The sequence below is a fragment of the Salvelinus alpinus genome, chromosome 27, assembly GCF_045679555.1.
Source record: "Salvelinus alpinus chromosome 27, SLU_Salpinus.1, whole genome shotgun sequence".
Lineage (NCBI taxonomy): Eukaryota > Metazoa > Chordata > Actinopteri > Salmoniformes > Salmonidae > Salvelinus > Salvelinus alpinus.
In genome coordinates this window covers 33,671,956-33,694,712 of record NC_092112.1, presented here as the reverse complement: position 1 = coordinate 33,694,712, position 22,757 = coordinate 33,671,956, and the positions used below count along the sequence as shown (strand labels likewise).

At 41.8% G+C, this 22,757-nt stretch overlaps 1 protein-coding gene across 3 annotated transcripts in view; it reads right to left on the bottom strand.

Moving 5' to 3' along the window:
* Window positions 1-8,679: 8,679 nt before the first annotated feature.
* Window positions 8,680-22,757, bottom strand: part of sgpp1a (sphingosine-1-phosphate phosphatase 1a) — a 34,798-nt gene continuing 20,720 nt past the window's right edge. For 2 of the 3 annotated variants that reach the window (XM_071370405.1, XM_071370404.1), the window contains one exon: window positions 8,680-12,903. In XM_071370405.1, the coding sequence (XP_071226506.1) occupies window positions 12,352-12,903 (552 nt within the window). In that variant the 3' untranslated portion in view covers window positions 8,680-12,351. Of the gene's footprint in view, window positions 12,904-16,826; window positions 19,505-22,757 lie in introns of those variants that run through there. The other variant, XM_071370403.1, reaches the window with a different exon arrangement.

Here is a 22,757-nt window from a genome sequence, read left to right as displayed (position 1 = left end):
CTAGCTTGGATGGAAGGATGGAGGAGGGAACAAATGGAACAAGTACATGAGTTATCCAACCTGCTGACTAATAAATGTATATAGCCTATGTTTTGATGTCTTTCTCTCTCCATCTGTCTGCCAGATTGATGAGGGACAGCAGAGTCAATGTACTTGCTAGGCTAAATCTAACAATATGGAAAACCTTAGGTAATTAATTGGTTAATCATGATTTGTCCCCGTCTTTACAGTTCCTGAAACATGTCAATAACCTGATGCATGGCCTCTACAGCAGTGCTTGACCACCCACTCAGTTACCAGTGACCTATTCTTCCACATCCCAGGGAAAGGAGAGCAGAATCATCCCTCCTTAAATCCATAGTCATTGACAGTAAGTTGTGTGCCAATTTTATTTTTTGCTTTGATACTCTGATATTCAATGTGTATTTATTCCTACAACCAGCTTAGTAAGAGCTAGGTTGTACTAGCTATGATAAAAAGATGGCGCCGTCTTATCGGCTCTTAACCAACCATTCTATTTTTTTGTTTTTCTGCGTAGTTCGTAACTTGTTTTGTACATAATGTTGCTGCTACCGTCTCTTATGACCGAAAAGAGCTTCTGGACATCAGAACTGGGATTACTCACCTCAAATTTGATGAAGGGTTCTTCTTCAATGAGTCGGACGTGAGGGATATACCATGGACACCTGACCAGGCCCAGATCCCCGTGATTCGCTGGAAAAGGAAACGTAGGTTTCGCAGAAAGAGACCAGGATGCTTTTTGAGGATCAGGCGACGAGTGGCTAATCTGCCCTTGCCTTCCGTTCTGCTAGCTAACGTTCAATCGCTGGAAAATATATGGAACGAACTGAAAGCATGTATATCCTACCAACAAGACATTAAAAACTGTAAAATCTTGTGTTTCACCGAGTCGTGGCTGAACGACGACATTAAGAACATACAGCTTGCAGGTTATACACTATCGGCAGGATAGAACAGCAGCCTCTGGTAAGAAACGGGGCGGGGGCCTATGCATATTTGTAAACAATACCTGGTGCACGATATCTAAGGAAGTCACAGGGTTTTGCTCGCCTGAGGTAGAGTATCTCATGATAAGCTGTAGACCACACTATCTATCTAGAGAGTTTTCATTCATACCACCACAGACTGAGGCTGGAACTAAAACTGCACTCAATGAGCTGTATTCCGCCATAGGCAAACAGGGAAACGCGGCGTCTAGTGGCCGGGGATTTAATACAGGGAAACTTAAATCAGTTTAAACTAATTTCTATTAGCATGTTAAATGTGCAACAAGAGGGAAAAACATTCTAGACCACCTTTACTCCACACACAGATCTGACCATAACTCTATCCTCCTGATTCCTGCTTACAATCAAAAATTAAAGCATGATGTACCAGTGACTTATCTATACAAATGTGGTCAGATGAAGCAGATGCTAAACTACAGGACTGTTTTGCTAGCACAGACTGGAATATGTTCCGGGATTCTTCCGATGGCATTGAGGAGTACACCACATCAGTCACTGGCTTCATCAATAAGTGCATTGATGACGTCGTTCCCACAGTGACTGTACGTACATACCCCAACCAGAAGCCATGGATTACAGGCAATATCCGCTAAAGGGTAGAGCTGACGATTTCAAGGAGCGGGACTGTAACCCGGAAGCTTATAAGAAATCCCGCTATGCCCTCCGACGAACCATCAAACAGGCAAAGCGTCAATACAGGACTAAGATCGAATCGTACTACACCGGCTCCGAAGCTCGTCGGATGTGGCAGGGCTTGCAAACTATTACAGACTACAAAGGGAAGCACAGCCGAGAGCTGCCCAGTTACACAAGCCTACCAGACGAGCTAAATAACTCCTATGCTCGCTTCGAGGCAAGTAACACTGAAACATGCATTAGAGCAACAGCTGTTATGGACGACTGTGTGATCACGCTCTCCCCAGCCGATGTGAGTAAGACCTTTAAATAGGTCAACATTCACAAGGCTGCTGGGCCAGACAGATTACCAGGACGTCTACTCCAAGCATGTGCTGACCAACTGGCAAGTGTCTTCACTGACATTTTCAACCTCTCCCTGTCTGAGTCTAATACCAACATGTTTCAAGCAGACCACCATAGTCCCTGTGCCCAAGAACACTAAGGTAACCTGCCTAAATGACTACCGACCCGTAGCACTCACGTCTGTAGCCATGAAAGGCTTTGAAAGGCTGGTCATGGCTCACATCAACACCGTTATCCCAGAAACCCTAGACCCACTTCAGGTTGCATACCGCCCCAACAAGTCTACAGACGATGAAATAGCCATCACACTGCACACTGCCCTATCCCATCTGGAATAACTATGTAAGAATGCTGTTCATTGACTACAGCTCAGCATTCAACACCATAGCACCCTCCAAGCTCATCATCAAGCTGAGTCTCAACCCCACCCTGTGAAATTGGGTCCTGGACTTTCTGACGGGCCGCCCCGAGGTGGTGAAGGTAGGAAACAACATCTCCACTTCGTTGACCCTCAACACTGGGGCGAAACACAGACAAACTGAAATGGTCCATCCACACAGACATTGTGGTGAAGAAGGCGCAACAGCGCCTTCATCAACCTCAGGCAGCTGAATAAATGTGGCTTGTCACCCAAATCCCTAACTTTTACAGATGCACAATTGAGAGAATCCTGTCTGGCTGTATCACAGCCTGGTACGGCAACTGCACAGCCCTCAACCGCAAGGCTTTCCAGAGGGTGGTGTTGTCTGCACAACGCATTACCGGGGGCAAACTACCTGCCCTCCATGACACATATAGCACCCGATGTCACAGGAAGGTGAAAAAGATCATCAAGGACAACAACCATCCAAGCCACTGCCTGTTCACACCGCAACCATCCAGAAAGCGAGGTCAGTACAGGTGCATCAGAGCTGGGACCAAGAGACTAAAGAACAACTTCTATCTCAAGGCCATCAGACTGCTAAACAGCAATCACTAACTCAGAGAGCCTGCCTACATTGAGACCCAATCACTGGCCACTTTACTAAATGGATCACTAGTCACTTTAAACAATGCCACTATAAATAATGCCACTTTAATAATGTTTACATATCTTACATTACTCATATTTTTAGGCTGTGAGGAAGTGTTTTTGAGGAAGTTTTGGCTTTCAGTGCAGCTTTGCTAACATCGGTTCGGCTGTTTTCATTCATGAAATCTGTAGCCAGAAGTAAATAATGGATTATTGTGGATTCTGTCACAATTGGCATTCAACCACAATTTAAGGTAAGAGGAATTTGACCCAAATATAGATTTTGCATGAACTACCCACTTTAAGTCCAACAAATCAAATCAAAGTTTTTGTCACGTGCGCTGAATACAACAGGTGTAGTAGACCTTAGAGTGAAATGCTTACTTATAGGCTCTAACCAACAGTGCAAAAAAGGTATTAGGTGAACAACAGGTAAGTAAAGAAATAAAATAACAGTAAAAAGACAGGCTATATACAGTAGCGAGGCTATAAAAGTAGCGAGGCTACATACAGACACCGGTTAGTCAGGCTGATTGAGGTAGTATGTACATGTAGATATGGTTAAAGTGACTATGCATATATGATGAACAGAGGGTAGCAGTAGCGTAAAAGAGGGGTTGGCGGGTGGTGAGTAGCGGGACACAATGCAGATAGCCCGGTTAGCCCAATTGAGGTAGTATGCACATGAATGTATAGTTCAAGTGACTGTGCATATATGATAAACAGAGAGTAGCAGCAGCGTAAAAGAGGGGTTTGGGGGGGGCACACAATACAAATAGTCCCGGTAGCCATTTAAGTACCTGTTCAGGAGTCTTATGGCTTGCGGGTAAAAACTGTTGAGAAGCCTTTTCGTATTAGACTTGGCACTACGGTACCGCTTGCCATGCGGTAGTAGAGAGAACAGTCTATTACTCATACACAAAACATGACATAATACAGAACATCAATAGACAAGAACAGCTCAAGGATTGAACTACACACATTTAAAATAACAATAGAACCAAAAAAAAGGTCCCACTGACAGCTACACACATTGCTAAGTTACCCACACATCAGCACACATACAGTACATACAATGCCTTCAGAAGGTATTCATACCCCTTGAATTATTCCACATTTTGTTACAGCCTGAATTCAAATTAAATTGCTTTCTCTCACCGATCCTAAACTCTGTGTTGACCTTTTGGTGGATCCCCTGTTAGCAGTTCCTCTTTCCACTTGTTTTTACCTCCTTTTGAGTTTTTCAGAAGTCAACTATAGATGACTCAATCCTCTTATGTCATACCCCATAATGACAAAGTGAAAACATGTTTTTGGACATTTTTGAAAATGTATTGAAAATGAAATACAGAAATACCTCATTTATATAAGTACTTACACCCCTGAGTCAATACATGTTAGAATCACCTTGGGCAGCGATTACAACTACTGTAAGTCTTTCTGGATAAGTAACCTGGATTATATAATATTTGCATTATTCCTTGAAAAAATTATTCAAGCTCTGTCAAGTTGGTTGTTGATCATTGCTATACAGCCATTTACAAGTCTTGCCATAGATTTTCAACCCGATTTAAGTCAAAACTGTAACCAGGCCACTCAGGAACATTCAATATAATCTTGGTAAGCAACAAAAACATTAGGAACACCTGCTCTTTCCATGACCTACACTGACCAGGTGAAAGCTATGATCCCTTAATGATGTAACCTGTTGAATCCTCTTCAATCAGTGTAGATGAAGGTTCGGAGACGGGTTAAAGAAAGATTTTAAAGCCTTGAGACAATTGAGACATGGATTGTGTATGTGTGCCATTCAGAGGACGAATTGGCCAAATAAAATATTTAAGTGCCTTTGAACGGGGTAGGTGACAGGCACTCCAGTTTGAGTGTGTCAAGAACTGCAACGCTGCTGGGTTTTTCCACACTCAACAGTTTTTGTGTGTGTGGGTATGTTAAATCATGTTAAACACCATTATTGCACACAGAGTGAGTGCATGCAACTTATTGTGACTTGTTAAGCACATTTTTACTCCTGAACTTATTTAGTATTTTCATAATAAAGGGGTTGAATACTTGACTCAAGACATTTCAGCTTGACATTTTTTATTAATTTGAAAACATTTCTAAAAACATAATTCCACTTTGACATTATGGGGTAGTGACACAAAATCTCAATTGAATACATTTTAAATTCAGGCTGTAACAAAACAAAATGTTTGAAAAAGTCAAGGGGTGTGAATACTTTCTGAAGGCACTGTATGTCCAAAAGCTATCCAGGTCAGATAGGGGAGAGGCGTTGTACTGTGAGGTGTTTTATTTGTGTTTTAAAGCTAATTTTGCTGTTTGCTTAAATAATTTGAGATAGAACGCTATATGCTGTGCATTGCCTTGAATTCGTTCTGGATTTAGGGACTGTGAAGAGACCCCTGGTGGCTTATGTCTGTCAGAGTATGTATGTTGATTATACAACATATATATAAAATCAGAAATTTTTATAAAATGGAGTGCACATGCATGAGCATTGCACCTCCGTTTGGTAAACACCCCTCACTCACCATATATGGTAACAAGTTACACATTTATTTGCTATATAAGGCTATGGATTAGGACAAGAATTGACAAAATAAGGTAATTTTCCAAAAATTTCTGAGAACAGAAAATCTACGTTATTTGAAGGTAATTAAATAACGTTCTGAGAACATGTTTCAATAAGACTTTTAAAAACACTGCCATCATATATATATATATATATATATACACAGTGCATTCGGAAAGTATTCAGACCCCTTGACTTTTTCCACATTTTGTTGCCTTATTCTAAAATGAGTTTCCCCCCTAATCAATCTACACACAATACCCCATAATGAAAAAGCAAAAACATTTGCACATTTATTAAAAATGTAAAACTGAAACATCACATTTACATATAAGTATTCAGACCCTTTAATCAGTACTTTGTTGAAGCACCTTTGGCAGCGATTCCAGGCTTGAGTCTTCTTGGGTATGACGCTACAAGCTTGGCACACCTGTATTTGGGGAGTTTCTCCCATTCCTCTCTGCAGAGCCTCTCACGCTCTGTCAGGTGGGTTGGAAAGCGTCGCTGCACAGCTATTTTCAGGTCTCTCCAGAGATGTTCGATCGGGTTCAAGTCCGGGTTCTGGCTGGGCCTCTCAAGGACATTCAGAGTCTTGTCCCGAAGCCACTTCTGCATTTTCTTGCCTGTTTGCTTAGGGTCGTTGTCCTGTTGGAAGGTGAACCTTTGACGCAGTCTGAGATCCTGAGCGCTCTGGAGCAGGTTTTCATCAAGGATCTCTGTACTTTTCTCTGTTCATCTTTCCCTCTATCCTGACTAGTCTCCCAGTCCCTGCCGCTGAAAAACATCCCCACAGCATGCTGCTACCACCACCATGCTTCATCGTGGTGCCAGGTTTCCTCCAGACATGACGCTTGGCATTCAGGCCAAAGACTTCAATATTGCTTTCATCAGACCAGAGTCCTTTAGGTGCATTTTGGCAAACTCCAAGCAGGCTGTCATGCACTTTTAACTGAGGAGTGGCTTCCGTCTGGCCACTCTACTATAAAAGGCCTGATTGGTGGAGTGCTGCAGAGATGGTTGTCCTTCTGTAAAGTTTTCCCATCTCCACAGCAGAACTCTGGAGCTCTGTCAGAGTGACCATCGGGTTCTTGGTCACCTCCCAGACAAAGGCCCTTCTCTCCCGAATGCTCAGTTTGGCTGGGCAGCCAGCTCTAGGAAGAGTCTTGGTGGTTCCAAATGTTTTCCATTTAAGAACGATGGAGACTGTGTTCTTGGGGACCTTCAATTCTGCAGAAATGTTTCGGTACCCTTTCCCAGATCTGTGCCTCGACACAATCCTGTCTCGGAGTTCTACGGACAATTCCTTCAACCTCATGGCTTGGTTTTTGCTCTGACATGCACTTTCAACTGTGGGACCTTATATACTGTAGACAGGTGTGTGCCTTTCCTAATCATGTCCAATCAATTGAATTGACCACAGGTGGACTACAATCAACTTGTAGAAACATCAAGGATAATCAATGGAAACAGGATGCACTTGAGGATCATAGCTAAGGGTCTGAATACTTATCTAAGGTATATTTCTTTCATCACATTCCCAGTGGGTCAGACGTTTACATACACTTAATTAGTATTTGGTAGCATTGCCTTTAAATTGTTTAACTTGGGTCAAATGTTTCAGGTAGCCTTCCACAAGCTTCCCACAATAAGTAGGGTGAATTTTGGCCCATTCCTCCTGACAGAGCTGGTATAACTGAGTCAGGTTTGCAGGCCTCCTTGCTCGCACATGCTTTTTCAGTTCTGCCAACAAATGTTCTATAGGATTGAGGTCAGGGCTTTGTGATGGCCACTCCAATACCTTGACTTCGTTGTCCTTAAGCCATTTTCCCACCACTTTGGAAGTGTGCTTGGGGTCATTGTCCATTTGGAAGACCCATTTGCGACCAAGCTTTAACTTCCTGACTGATGTCTTGATATGTTGCTTCAATATATCCACATAATTTTCCGTTTTCATGATGCCATCTATTTTGTGAAGTGCACCAGTCCCTCCTGCAGCAAAATACCCCCACAACATGATGCTGCCACCCCCGTGCTTCACAGTTGGGATGGTGTTCTTCGGCTTGCAAGCCTCCCCCTTTTTCCTCCAAACATAACGATGGTCATTATGGCCAAACAGTTATATTTTTGTTTCATCAGACCAGAGGACATCTCTCCAAAAAGTATGATCTTTGTCCCCATGTGCAGTTGCAAACCGTAGTCTGGCTTTTATATGGCGGTTTTTGAGCAGTGGCTTCTTCCTTGCTGAGCGGCCTTTCAGGTTGTCGATATAGGACTCGTTTTACTGTGGATATAGACACTTTTGTACCCGTTTCCTCCAGCATCTTCACAAGGTCCTTTGCTGTTGTTCTGGGATTGATTTGCACTTTTCACATCAAAGTATGTTAATCTCTAGGAGACAGAACGCGTCGTCTTCCTGAGCGGTATGACGGCTGCGTCGTACTATTGTTTGTACAGATGAACGTGGTACCTTCAGGCATTTGGAAATTGCTCCCAAGGGTGAACCAGACTTGTGGAGGTCTACAATTGTTTTTCTGAGGTCTTGGCTGATTTATTTTGATTTTGCCATGATGTCAAGCAAAGAGGCACTGAGTTTGAAGGTAGGCCTTGAAATACATCCACAGGTACACCTCCAATTGACTCAAATTATGTCAATTAGCCTATCAGAAGCTTCTAAAGCCATGACATAATTTTCTGGAATTTCCCAAGCTGTTTAAAGGCACAGTCAACTTAGTGTGTGTAAACTTCTGACCCACTGGAATTGTGATACAATGAATTATAAGTGAAATAATCTGTCTGTAAACAATTGATGGAAAAATGTATTATGTCATGCACCAAGTAGATGTCCTAACCGACTTGCCAAAAATATAGTTTGTTAACAAGAAATTTGTGGAGTGGTTGAAAAACGAGTTTTAATGACACCAACCTAAGTGTATGTAAACTTCCGACTTCAACTGTATATTAGTTGATCTCCCGTTGTCATCGTGTCAAGTCAGTTTGATACCAGACAGTGTTGTCTAGGTTCTCTACTCCCAACCCCAATGAAGAGTTGACCCATTAGAACATAGAAAATTGCAAAGCTAGTACTTCATTGTAAGAATATTTCATTCAAACATTTCATCTTAAATTTCAACATAATTAGAATTTAAAAATTCATTTGACAACTTCATTTGACAACAATTTAATTAAAACAGATTATATTAACTCAATTGTGATCGTCTTGATTTAATTACACATTTCAGAAGTGGACTGTTCTGGGATATGTTAATTGATCCTCTTGATAAGAAATGCCCATACGGTATTAAGACAAGTTGTTGTTAATGTATTACATGAATTGGAAATGGAAAAGTACGTACACATGAGTTTTCCATTCATAAAATGTGTAGGGTAAATTGCCACAGTAGATTTTGCATGGAAAATGAGGAAATTGTTTATTTCAGTTGTACGGAATGATTGTCAAATAGGTAAATCTGCGCTTGGTCTGCTCAATGACCAGGTGTATACCACAAATAATACCCTGTCAAGAAAAAAAGTGAACCATTTTGGGCGAAAGCAGACGAAGATCACACCAACCTAGCGCGTAGCTCAACTTTAAGGGAGCAGGAAATGTTGAAAGTAATTGAGATCCCTGTGCGGGTGATCTTAGTGTGAATTGATGGTTTAACGAGAGATCCCCTTGTGGTAATATGGTGGCCAATGTTGGTTGCATTTGGCACTACAGATTTAAGCTTGTCATGTAAGAACAGACGAGAATTATCCTGCAATACTATTAAGATAAAAATAAAAAATAACATTTTCCCATACTGTGCTTTCACCAACTCACCAAATTGTTTCATGAAGTGGACAACAATTTATTTCATTTTCCTGTTTTTGTCTTAATATAACCATTATAATATTTATTCATAGACCACAAATCCTAAGATCAACATCCTTACAGTTAATTGATTATGAATGAAATGTACTGGATCATGTGTGTTGACATAATAACCTATGGCATACACCTCCATTTGTCCAAAGGAGCAAAATGACATCTTGCTTGCAATACAGTTGTAAGCATGGTCTGTTGCTTACTTAGAAGTACACACATTAAGGTTTTTAAATAATAATCTGTTGTGGATTTCATTGTAAGCTAAATGTACAATCAAATACGTGCATAAGAATGTTTTATAAATGAGGTCCCTGATCTTTTGAGTTCCAATTTAGTACCACATTTGTATGTGGTACTAAAATCCTATACATTTCCAATGCTCTACATGTGACCGGAGTCTGGACGCTCAGATGTTTTTGCTCTCAACTGATATTTTTGTGTCATTCTCAGTGTCACAAGGTAGGAACAAACCCTGATCTTGGTTGCAAGCATGTCAGCCCGTCAGAGATATCACAAAACTGTTACAGTAGTCTACCTTATAAATAAAACCAAAGAGGTTTAGCTAAAGACCTAACATAACATAGAAAAGAAAATCACCAAAAGATAGAAAGGAACAGTGACAGTAAATGTTCATTGCGTCTGTGTGCTATTTCAGAGGCAGCATCAATGTGTATGTGCAATGTAAATGTGTAAAACTGAATGTGGACAGCCAGACAAAAGGATTGAATATGAAACAAAATCTTATTAGTAGGCCTCGTGTGTAAACACAACCATTGTAATTACATCAGATTAATGCCCCAATAATCATGCCTTGAGATCACAGTGAGTATAATCGACTGTTTAGTCAACCACATAACTCAAGCTCTGAACGCCACAACATTTCATTGCCCATGCCTCCACATCCCACCATGCTCTACTCTGCCCAACCTGTATATGTATTAAACATTTTACATACTTGCATTATTCAATTGATAAGTGTTCCTTCCACTTGCAAGTTGCAAATCTCACATATTTCTGAGAGGGGAAAAACATCCAGGAGGGGCATGGTCTCTCTCAAATGGTAAGGTGCCATTTTTGTGGTATGTTCCTATGAACAAAAATATAAATCCAAGGGAAAATGATAACTGAAATGACATCAAACTGCACTTGTAGGGGTTGGAATTGAGTCCAGTTTATTGTTTCAAGGGTAAATAATATTGATGTAGTGAGCAGGATAAGGGCCTGTATGGAACAGAGGGGATATTTTGTCTCAATCCTGTTTCCACAATCAACTTTGTTCCCCTTAATGTTAGAAAGATACACACATAAAAAAAAAAAAAAAGAAAGTCTACCCAAATCTCATGGGATCATCATTGTTGTAGCACATGTGATATGTTAGAGATTTGCTTCAGTGTCTTTTAAAAACTACATACAAAAATGAGGGACTACATCTGAACGGGGAGCAGAATTGAACAACACAGGATCGTTTTGATCTGGCTTAAATGTTTTGAAAAGACTGGGGCCAGTATCTGTGTTTCTATTAAAGGGCCTTCTGTTGGGAGCAGAGCGTAATCAAGAGGAGATGGATTTTGGCTGATATAAAACAAACACCTCCCAGCTAGCACGTTTGGTTCATTGGAAGTTGTGGGAACGCACGTTTTTGGTTTCCTATTGGTTCTGGGAATGAAACCATAAATTTCCTGACCAGTAAAACGTTCTGAGAACAGAAGTGAACATTTTTGCCTGTTCCGGGAACATACATTTTTAGGTAGCAGAGAGGTTCTGAGAACATTTTACTATGGTTCCCTGAAAGTTTCCCAGGAGGTTTTATTAACATTCTGATTTTAACTTAATTAAATAACATTCAAAGAACATATTTCAATAAGAGTTTTTAATAACACTGCTAGCTTAGTTTAACTGTTTTGAACTCCGAGCACAGGAAGAACACATGGACATTAATTTGCGTAGGCATTAAATCATGCGAACACATTTATTTTTTGTGGCATGGCGTCAATGAGATTCAAACCTATGATCTTGTGTTTTCTATCCATGGAATTAGTCCACTGCGCCACCAGGATGGAGCTAGCATGCAATGTTTTTTTTTTACTCATACAACGCTGTTGATTTTAGTCTATTCAAACGGAACCCATTTCAAAGGAAACAAGCACTCATTAAGATCAGGTGTGGCCAATTAGAGGGCGCGACCAACACACTTAACAAAGATGCTGTTGACGCTGAGAACAGAATTATTATTATTATTATTATTATTTTTTAAATAACATTCTAGAACAGTTTGAGAACATTGCTTTAAATAGAACATTGAGGAAACGTAATGCTGAAGTACTGAAATTCCTACAGAAGAACGTTCTCTGAACTATTTGAGAACATACCCAATGTCAAACCAGTTGGAGAACGTTCCTAAAACTTTACCAAAATTTAAATGTAACCATGTTTGAACTTTTGGGAAACTTTCTGTTATAGTAATGAAATATCTCAGCACATAAAGTTCCTTAAATGTGCTGAGAATGTTTCAAAGCCAAGCAACTATCATGCGCCATTCCCAGAAACTTGTGGGAAGGTTGTATGCAAAATAACCACGAGACAACCACACTCTCACCAAGCTCTAAGAAACATATGGTTCTCAGAACGTTATGTGCTAGCTGGGCTTACTTTTAACGGCACAGACTGAGACAACATGACAACTGGTGACAGAGATGAAAAAGACAACCCCTCCCAAAAAAGTTGGTGAACACGTTTAGAGTTGACATTTGCTTTTTAGTCTCCCGGTCTTCTTATCACCATAATATAATAGGCATGTGGCCATGTCTCTGCTGTACATATGTACTGTTTAAGCACAAGGGGAGGAGGCTGATTAGCAGATTATCGAGTGTGTTCAGGAGAGGTTCAGGTAGCTGAAGAGGAGGGGAACCAGACAGACGCAGCTGAAGCTCACAGTGCCATAGACAATGTAGCGGTAAGATAGCTCAACTTCCATGTGCTGCCGTGCCTGCCGTACATCGCCAGCAGGCAGCCCAAACACCCGGCAGGCCAGCGGAATGGTGACTGCTTTCATTGCAGCCCGGGTGGCAAGCAGGACGACCACCCCAAGCAGTAGGCGCAGCAGGGAGCGGGCCAATAGGGCGGCACTCAGGGGGGGCAGTGCCAGGGGCAGGGAGGAAAGTGGTGGGTCGGCCAGCAGGCCCAGCTGGTGGTTGAGGTGGGAGGCCAGGGCAGCCCCGGCCCCAGTGCCCAGAGCCTGCGCTGTGTCACCCCGCGAGGTGCTCCATGAGTCCAGGGTGAAGGCCAGGAAGCCTAAGCCTACGTGCAGGATGACAATGACTAGTGGTGCATGGTGGCTCGTCAGGTAGAAACTGTCAATCTGGTCCAACGTTGATTGGAAGACGGCCAGGATCAGCAGGCTGTATAGAAAGCCAGTGATGACCTCCTGTAAAACAGAGATTGCAAAGGATATTAGGGGGCCTTGAAACCAAAATACATTAAACACATGTCAACGCAGCAGTGTGGTAGGGAGAAACTATTTGGAAAAACGCTACTACATCTTCAATTGGTTGATGGATAAATTGTTGAAAAAAAGAAGGGAAGTGCTGCTAGAGTACACAATAGTAGTTCTATGTAATTAGCAGGTGCTCTTTGGTAAAAGGGGTAAATTGGTAATTAAAAAAAACAAGGAGGACCATGGTTGATGGATAGATTGTGATTTTTCTGACAGATAGAAACCCAACAACCTTGGAAGCACCCGTACACTCTTTTAGTCTTAACACACACAGGATCTATAATTACTTCAACTACTACTATTGATCTGTGATTTAAAAAAAATCCATGTTCAAATGACATGATAACAAAATAGTTCAAACACCATTTTACTCTACTTTCTATTTGGTGAGAGATTACAAGACATCAAAAGACAGAGGCAATATACAGTGGGGCAAAAAAGTATTTAGTCAGCCACCAATTGTGCAAGTTCTCCCACTTAAAAAGATGAGAGGCCTGTAATTTTCATCATATGTACACTTCAACTATGACAGACAAAATGAGAAAAGAAATCCAGAAAATCACATTGTAGGATTTTTTATGAATTTATTTGCAAATTATGGTGGAAAATAAGTATTTGGTCACCTACAAACAAGCAAGATTTCTGGCTCTCACAGACCTGTAACTTCTTCTTTAAGAGGCTCCTCTGTCCTCCACTCGTGTATTAATGGCACTCGTGTATTAACCTGTATTAATGGCACCTGTTTGAACTTGTTATCAGTATAAAAGACACCTGTCCACAACCTCAAACAGTCACACTCCAAACTCCACTATGGCCAAGAGCAAAGAGCTGTCAAAGGACACCAGAAACAAAATTGTAGACCTGCACCAGGCTGGGAAGACTGAATCTGCAATAGGTAAGCAGCTTGGTTTGAAGAAATCAACTGTGGGAGCAATTATTAGGAAATGGAAGATATACAAGACCACTGATAATCTCCCTCGATCTGGTGCTCCACGCAAGATCTCACCCCATGGGGTCAAAATGATCACAAGAACGGTGAGCAAAAATCCCAGAACCACACGGGGGGACCTAGTGAATGACCTGCAGAGAGCTGGGACCAAAGTAACAAAGCCTACCATCAGTAACACATACTACGCCGCCAGGGACTCAAATCCTGCAGTGCCAGACGTGTCCCCCTGCTTAAGCCAGTACATGTCCAGGCCCATCTGAAGTTTGCTAGAGAGCATTTGGATGATCCAGAAGAAGATTGGGAGAATGTCATATGGTCAGATGAAACCAAAATATAACTTTTTGGTAAAAACTCAACTCGTCGTGTTTGGAGGACAAAGAATGCTGAGTTGCATCCAAAGAACACCATACCTAATGTGAAGTATGGGGGTGGAAACATTATGCTTTGGGGCTGTTTTTCTGCAAAGGGACCAGGACGACTGATCCGTGTAAAGGAAAGAATGAATGGGGCCATGTATCGTGAGATTTTGAGTGAAAACCTCCTTCCATCAGCAAGGGCATTGAAGATGAAACGTGGCTGGGTCTTTCAGCATGACAATGATCCCAAACACACCGCCCGGGCAACGAAGGAGTGGCTTCGTAAGAAGCATTTCAAGGTCCTGGAGTGGCCTAGCCAGTCTCCAGATCTCAACCCCATAGAAAATCTTTGGAGGGAGTTGAAAGTCCGTGTTACCCAGCAACAGCCCCAAAACATCACTGCTCTAGAGGAGATCTGCATGGAGGAATGGGCCAAAATACCAGCAAGTGTGTGAAAACCTTGTGAAGACTTACAGAAAACATTTGACCTCTGTCATTGCCAACAAAGGGTATATAACAAAGTATTGAGATAAACTTTTGTTATTGACCAAATACTTATTTTCCACCATAATTTGCAAATCAATTCATTAAAAATCCTACAATATGATTTTCTGGATTTTTTTTCCTCATTTTGTCTGTCATAGTCGAAGTGTACCTATGATGAAAATTACAGGCCTCTCTCATCTTTTTAAGTGGGAGAACTTGCACAATTGGTGGCTGACTAAATACTTTTTTGCCCCACTGTATTTAAATAACTTCATTAGCCATTCAATTGTCCCTTATCTTTCCCTCAATAAAGACATTAAGTCATCTGAAATACAATGAAGTGATTTTAACCAGAAAATCAAGTTTGCAAACTTGCATTGATCCCAAAACCTGAACTCAGCTCTCTTAAGTAATCCACATCCTCCTCTTCAGTCAACTTTGGACTGATTGACTGACACACACGCTGAAAAACGGGACCCTGGACGATAGAGGGCCCCCGTGGACCATAGACAGATTGTTGTTTTTTTCGCCGTTAAGAAAACCTTTTGGCTCAAGGGCTGTGTTGGGATTTTGAAATTCAACAGAGGGCTGCACAAAATGTGTTTGTCAAAATTAATTTACAGGCCAGAAAAAAAGGCAGATTGTGGAAAATATATAAATCCATTATAATTTATACCAGGGAGTAAGAGGCAAAGCTAGAGGTTTTACTCAGCCCAAAATCTGTTCACGAAAAATAACCCACGAAGTGAGGAATTTTTGTATGACGGTCAATGAGTCGAATTTGAAAAAAATTTAATCATTGTTGATGAGGCTTATTTGATCTAATAGAAGTTTCGTAATGGTTAGGTTGATACAAATGCACTGATATACACTGAGTGTACAAAATATGCTCTTTCCATGACATAGATTGACCAAGTGAATCCAGGTGAAAGCTATGATCCCTTATTGATGTCACTTGTTAAATACAAAGAAGGATTTATAAGCCTTGAGACATGGATTGTGTGTGCCATTCAGAGGGTGAATAGGCAACAACAAAAAATATTCAAGTGCCTTTGAACGGGGTATGGTAGTAGGTGCCAGGAACTGCAATGCTGCTGGGTTTTTCATGCTCAACAGTTTCCTGTGTGTATCAAGAATGATCCAGACATCCGGGGGGGGGGGCACGTGGCATTTCTGCAACTTACCCAAAAACAACTTTATATCGGAGATAAATAGAGGACCCATCATGGATATAACCCCTTTTAGCATGGACACTGCCATTGAGGGCAGCATGGACACTGCCATTGAAAGTAGTCAACTGGATGGTGATTTTGAGGTGGGCGCAATCAGCCAATGAAGAAAAAAATGGACTACTTGAAAATGGAGATGGGCTCAATGGCGCTGCCCATGCTGTCAGAGATGCTATAATGGCAGAGATACAAAGAGGAGTCCTCTATCTCTATGGCCTATTGTTCACACGTGTATCTGCAGTCTCAGTGGTTAGAATGGTCACACCTGATCTCACCTCTTCCCACCTTTTGATGCATTTCCATTGTTAGAGCGGTCACTTGAATATTTTGTAAATATAATAGACAATCCCCCTGGCCAATACAGAATATCGGTGATGACCAGCACTGTGATATAGTGAGGAGAGGGCTTGTTCAGATATATCAACTTCCCACAGAACAATGATCATCCCCCTCGCTGTTTTATGAAAGAGTTATTGTTGGATGAAAATGAAGAATGGAGAGGAGAATAGGTGGGCATGGCTGGTGTTCTCCCATTCCTCAGATTCAGTGTAACGTGGAGATAATGGCGTAACATAAATGGCAATAAAGGTCAATTTAAAGGTTTAATAAAATAATTTCTATGCATTTGTTTTTCATACCCCCAGGCAGAGGTGGGACCAAGTCGCTGTTATTCGAGTCAGAAGCAAGTCTCAAATCAAAAGGCCCGAGTCTCAAGTCGCGTCCCACGTAGAGCGGGTCGAGACTCGAGTCAAGTCCATGTCTTGCTTTGTAAGATGGAGTCGAGTCACGAGTTTTTCAAGTCAAGCAAAAAACAAACTACATTCAATGTACGTGTTGAAGTAGCCTACAAATCGGTCTGTTTATTGTGGCTAGCATACATCCCTTTTCATTATTTTGTCTACAACATATTTGAATTATGTAACAATTAACCCTTTATACTTCTGGGAATTGGCCTATATGGATAAGGCAAAATTGAAATGTTTCTTACAGAAGAAATATGAAAAGCATACGCATAAATCGACACAACAGTCCATCTGACAAGACTGAATCCAAACATTACACCTGACTTTGTGCATTCTACATTGACATTTTCCCCAGAATTTGTTGATAACAAAATCTGAAAATACTCTCGACACATTCTGTAACATAATAACAATACCTTAAAAATTATATTAAATGCTGAGTCTCAAATAGCCACCTGTCCCTTTTAATAGCTCGGCAACTAAACACATTTCAGCAAATAAACGCTTGTTTCAAATAAATGCTACGTCAAAATTAATTGTTTACAAGATTACCATGAGTTACCATGAATTGTTTATGAGGTTAATGTTTGATTTGTTACATTCAATAATGACTTAAAAATTATGGCATTCATCCATTTTTAAATCACCAGTAAGAAACTTCTAGGCATTGGCTGCTAACAGCAACAACAACTGCTAGCTAACTGGCAAGTACAAAAACAGTCAACAACTTCGGGAGTTCAGACCTCCAGAAAAGTAATGCCGAAAACGCAGTCTAATGAAAATAATTATTCTGTCAAGAAAAAGGTTTTATTTTTTTGGCAACTTAGACAAAATAAAGAAATGTATTAAAATACTGGAAATTAATTCTGAAATTAAACAATTAACTATGCAAATTAGTAAAAGCTTTGTGCATTAAGGAAATAGACACCTGCCTCAAATAGTAGCCTGTCTAACAAGCACCTGTTTTGTTCAATGATTTAAACAAATAAACGCCCAGGCTATTAATTGAAGTTTTACAGTATACATGGAACATTTGGGGCATGTGCAACGTCAGACAAAACAATGACATGGGTTTGAGTGAGAGGTCTAACTGGTGTCTCCAAGTAGCCACACACCTAAGTAATTTCAATGCACTTTTATGACTCATGGAAAAAGCTATTAGGTCAGGGCTCCAGACTAACATTTTCCCCTGGTGGAACTGCACATGATTTTTCTTATAATCACGCAATATATATATATATTTTTAGCATCTTATAAATGCATTCACAATGCTTTATAAAAAATTATCCAAGCCCTGAATGCTGATTGGCTGACAGCCTTGGTATGACAAAATTTGTATATGTACTGCTCTAATTACGTTGGAAACCAGTTTATAATAGCAATAAGGCACCTCGGCGGTTTGTGGTTGTTAGTTTTTACTCTGTTATTTAGAACCTAACGGACAACTATGAAAAGCTCAAACCATGTTTATTCACCAAACGTGTCAGACAGTTGAACAGACAAAAACATGTTCCCACAGGTATTTATACCCCATTTTAGGTGAAATCTCCTCTTCTCTAAACATTACATCCTTATTGCTAGGCAGGAAATTAAGTGATGTGGGTAATAAACTGTTCCTTCTCCCTTAATGTGACCTGACCTCGGCCCCCATTCCTCACTAATCCACAGCTATCCACCCTTATCAGTGACCACAAGCATGTGATTGCCTTTCCCTTACTCAGTAACATTCCAAGCCCTTGGCTCATATCCAACCTTAATTGACCCCACCATATACAGATAACCATTACCTTCTGGTGTAGAAACCAGACTGTGGCCCTTTTTTACATTTTTTACATTTAAGTCATTTAGCAGACGCTCTTATCCAGAGCGACTTACAAATTGGTGCATTCACCTTATGATATCCAGTGGAACAACCACTTTACAATAGTGCATCTAACTCTTTTAAGGGGGGGGGGTTAGAAGGATTACTTTATCCTATCCTAGGTATTCCTTAAAGAGGTGGGGTTTCAGGTGTCTCCGGAAGGTGGTGATTGACTCCGCTGACCTGGCGTCGTGAGGGAGTTTGTTCCACCATTGGGGTGCCAGAGCAGCGAACAGTTTTGACTGGGCTGAGCGGGAACTGTACTTCCTCAGAGGTAGGGAGGCGAGCAGGCCAGAGGTGGATGAACGCAGTGCCCTTGTTTGGGTGTAGGGCCTGATCAGAGCCTGAAGGTACGGAGGTGCCGTTCCCCTCACAGCTCCGTAGGCAAGCACCATGGTCTTGTAGCGGATGCGAGCTTCAACTGGAAGCCAGTGGAGAGAGCGGAGGAGCGGGGTGACGTGAGAGAACTTGGGAAAGTTGAACACCAGACGGGCTGCGGCGTTCTGGATGAGTTGTAGGGGTTTAATGGCACAGGCAGGGAGCCCAGCCAACAGCGAGTTGCAGTAATCCAGACGGGAGATGACAAGTGCCTGGATTAGGACCTGCGCCGCTTCCTGCGTGAGGCAGGGTCGTACTCTGCGAATGTTGTAGAGCATGAACCTACAGGAACGGGTCACCGCCTTGATGTTAGTTGAGAACGACAGGGTGTTGTCCAGGATCACGCCAAGGTTCTTAGCACTCTGGGAGGAGGACACAATGGAGTTGTCAACCGTGATGGCGAGATCATGGAACGGGCAGTCCTTCCCCGGGAGGAAGAGCAGCTCCGTCTTGCCGAGGTTCAGCTTGAGGTGGTGATCCGTCATCCACACTGATATGTCTGCCAGACATGCAGAGATGCGATTCACCACCTGGTTATCAGAGGGGGGAAAGGAGAAGATTAATTGTGTGTCGTCTGCATAGCAATGATAGGAGAGACCATGTGAGGATATGACAGAGCCAAGTGACTTGGTGTATAGCGAGAATAGGAGAGGGCCTAGAACAGAGCCCTGGGGGACACCAGTGGTGAGAGCACGTGGTGCGGAGACAGATTCTCGCCACGCCACCTGGTAGGAGCGACCTGTCAGGTAGGACGCAATCCAAGCGTGGGCCGCGCCGGAGATGCCCAGCTCGGAGAGGGTGGAGAGGAGGATCTGATGGTTCACAGTATCAAAGGCAGCCGATAGGTCTAGAAGGATGAGAGCAGAGGAGAGAGAGTTAGCTTTAGCAGTGCGGAGCGCCTCCGTGACACAGAGAAGAGCAGTCTCAGTTGAATGACTAGTCTTGAAACCTGACTGATTTGGATCAAGAAGGTCATTCTGAGAGAGATAGCAGGAGAGCTGGCCAAGGACGGCACGTTCAAGAGTTTTGGAGAGAAAAGAAAGAAGGGATACTGGTCTGTAGTTGTTGACATCGGAGGGAAATCCAGCCCTTCTCTTTTCCACAGGACACCTGATGTCTAACAATAACATGTTCTGCATTCCCCTCTCTCCCTCCATACCATGAACAAGGATATTTCATTTTACAAGTTTAGAAGTCAGAACCCATCATGGTATATGGCCAATATACCACGGGTAAGGGCTGTATCCAGGCACTCCGCATTGTGTCATGCTGGAGAAAAGCCCTTAGAAAAGAGAAAAGAAAAGCCCTTAGCCGTGGTATATGTTATTGCTTAAATAGACTACTGAGATAAATAAGTTGTTTCATCATCCTTATGTTGTGATTCAAAATATTTTTATGTGCACCGTAATCCAGTGATTGTCATGCATTTTGGGTTGACAATTAGGCAATTGTTGTTATATTTTACTGTTAAAATAGGATTCCAGAAATTTCTGATGAGCTTGCCTGCAGGTGACCATGTAAATTGTGCAGCTCACGCTGATGGGACTAATATTGTATTTACTCGTACAGCCAAGGCAAAGGGTCGCAAAATGCGACTAAATGATCGCAGTCTGTAGCCCTGTATTTGGTGCTTTTTTGAGCTCTCCTAGCTATGCCGTTGAGAAACTGAAGCAAGCACACTTCAGGGTTTCCGTTAAGGCCCGAACAGACTGCATGAATTTAGCCACCCTAGGCAACAATTTTGTAGTTCCAGTCAAAATGTCTACATTGTTGGCAAATTCTTAGGTCGTAAATAATTGTCCGATGTCTTGGCCCATTCAGTGTGACAGGGTCTAGGTCTGCCGATCCATGTCTCAATTGTCTCAAAGTTTAAAAATCCTTCTTTAACCCGTCTCTACACTGATTGAAGTGCATTTAACAAGTGACATCAAAAAGGGAACAACGCTTTCAGATGGATTCACCTGGTCAGTCTGTGTCATGGAAAGAGCAGGTGTTCTTATTGTTTTGTATACTCAGGGTATAAAGTTTGTTTTGTGAAAAATATTTTGAAGATGCATACTTCCAGTTTTTCCGAACTCACTTGGGAGGCTTGCACTGCTGGTGCTGGCACCTGCGCAGATCAAACACAGCTTCAGTTGACGTAGCCTAGGTCGGCTGACGTAGCCTTGCAAGCCAATCGCAGAATTTGACAACAGAACTGAAGCAAATTGTACAATCTGGCCAGTTTGAGATAAAGATTTAAATTTCAAATCAAATTTTATTTGTCACATACACATGGTTAGCAGATGTTAATGCGAGTGTAGCGAAATGCTTGTGCTTCTAGTTCCGACAATGCAGTAATAACCAACAAGTAATCTAACCTAACAATTCCACAACTACTACCTTATACACACACAAGTGTAAAGGGATAAAGAATATGTACATAAAGATATATGAATGAGTGATGGTACAGAACGGCATAGGCAAGATGCAGTAGATGGTATAGTGTACAGTCTATACATATGAGATGAGTAATGTAGGGTATGTAAACATAAAGTGGCATAGTTTAAAGTGGCTAGTGATACATGTATTACATAAAGATGGCAAGATGCAGTAGATGATAGAGTACAGTATATACATATGAGATGAGTAATGTAGGGTATGTAAACATTATATTAAGTGGCATTGTTTAAAGTGGCTAGTGATACATTTTTACATAATTTCCATCAATTCCCATTATTAAAGTGGCTGGAGTTGAGTCAGTATGTTGGCAGCGGCCACTAAATGTTAGTGGTGGCTGTTAAACAGTCTGATGGCCTTGAGATAGAAGCTGTTTTTCAGTCTCTCGGTCCCTGCTTTGATGCACCTGTACTGACCTCGCCTTCTGGATGATAGTGGGGTGAACAGGCAGTGGCTCGGGTGGTTGTTGTCCTTGATGATCTTTATGGCCTTCCTGTGACATCGGGTGGTGTAGGTGTCCTGGAGGGCAGGTAGTTTGCCCCCGGTGATGCGTTGTGCAGACCTCACTACCCTCTGGAGAGCCTTACGGTTGTGGGCGGAGCAGTTGCCGTACCAGGCGGTGATACAGCCCGACAGGATGCTCTCGATTGTGCATCTGTAGAAGTTTGTGAGTGCTTTTGGTGACAAGCCGAATTTCTTCAGCCTCCTGAGACGCTAAATTTGGTAACAACGCAAAGTGTGACATGTAATAATCGCAAAAGACTGAATCCGATGTACAGTGTGGGAAGGCCTTTAGGAAAATGAGGTGCCAGACAACGTGACAGTGAATATTTGAATTTCCCAGTCATTTGAGAAATGTACCGGGCCCATATTGGGTGTGTAATCCATTAGGGTGTCCACCCACGGTGCTCAGAATGACAGAACTCACATTTAGAATATGGTAATTCATCTTATCAGAAAATGCAACTCCTGTAATGAAGCAGCCAATAAAATGTAATTTTCGAACATTTTCCAAAATGCAAATTACCGGGAAAAACAGCGCACCTGATGCGAGCCATTCCATACAGTGAATTCAGAAAGTATTCAGGCCTAGGGTTGCAAAGGGTTGGAAACTTTCCGGTAAATTTCTAGAATTTTTCCATGGGAAGTTAAGCCCTGGAATTGTGGGAATTTTGCTTAAATTCATTTAAAAAAAAGTTAGTTTATAACAGTGAACCTTTCTTGTGGGATACACAAGGCAATTCTAGGTCTTGTGGCATATCTTGGTTAAACTATCCCCAATTCAAAGGAATTGCAACCCTCTGCATGCACAGTGCATTCTTCCATCACATGTACAGCTTATTC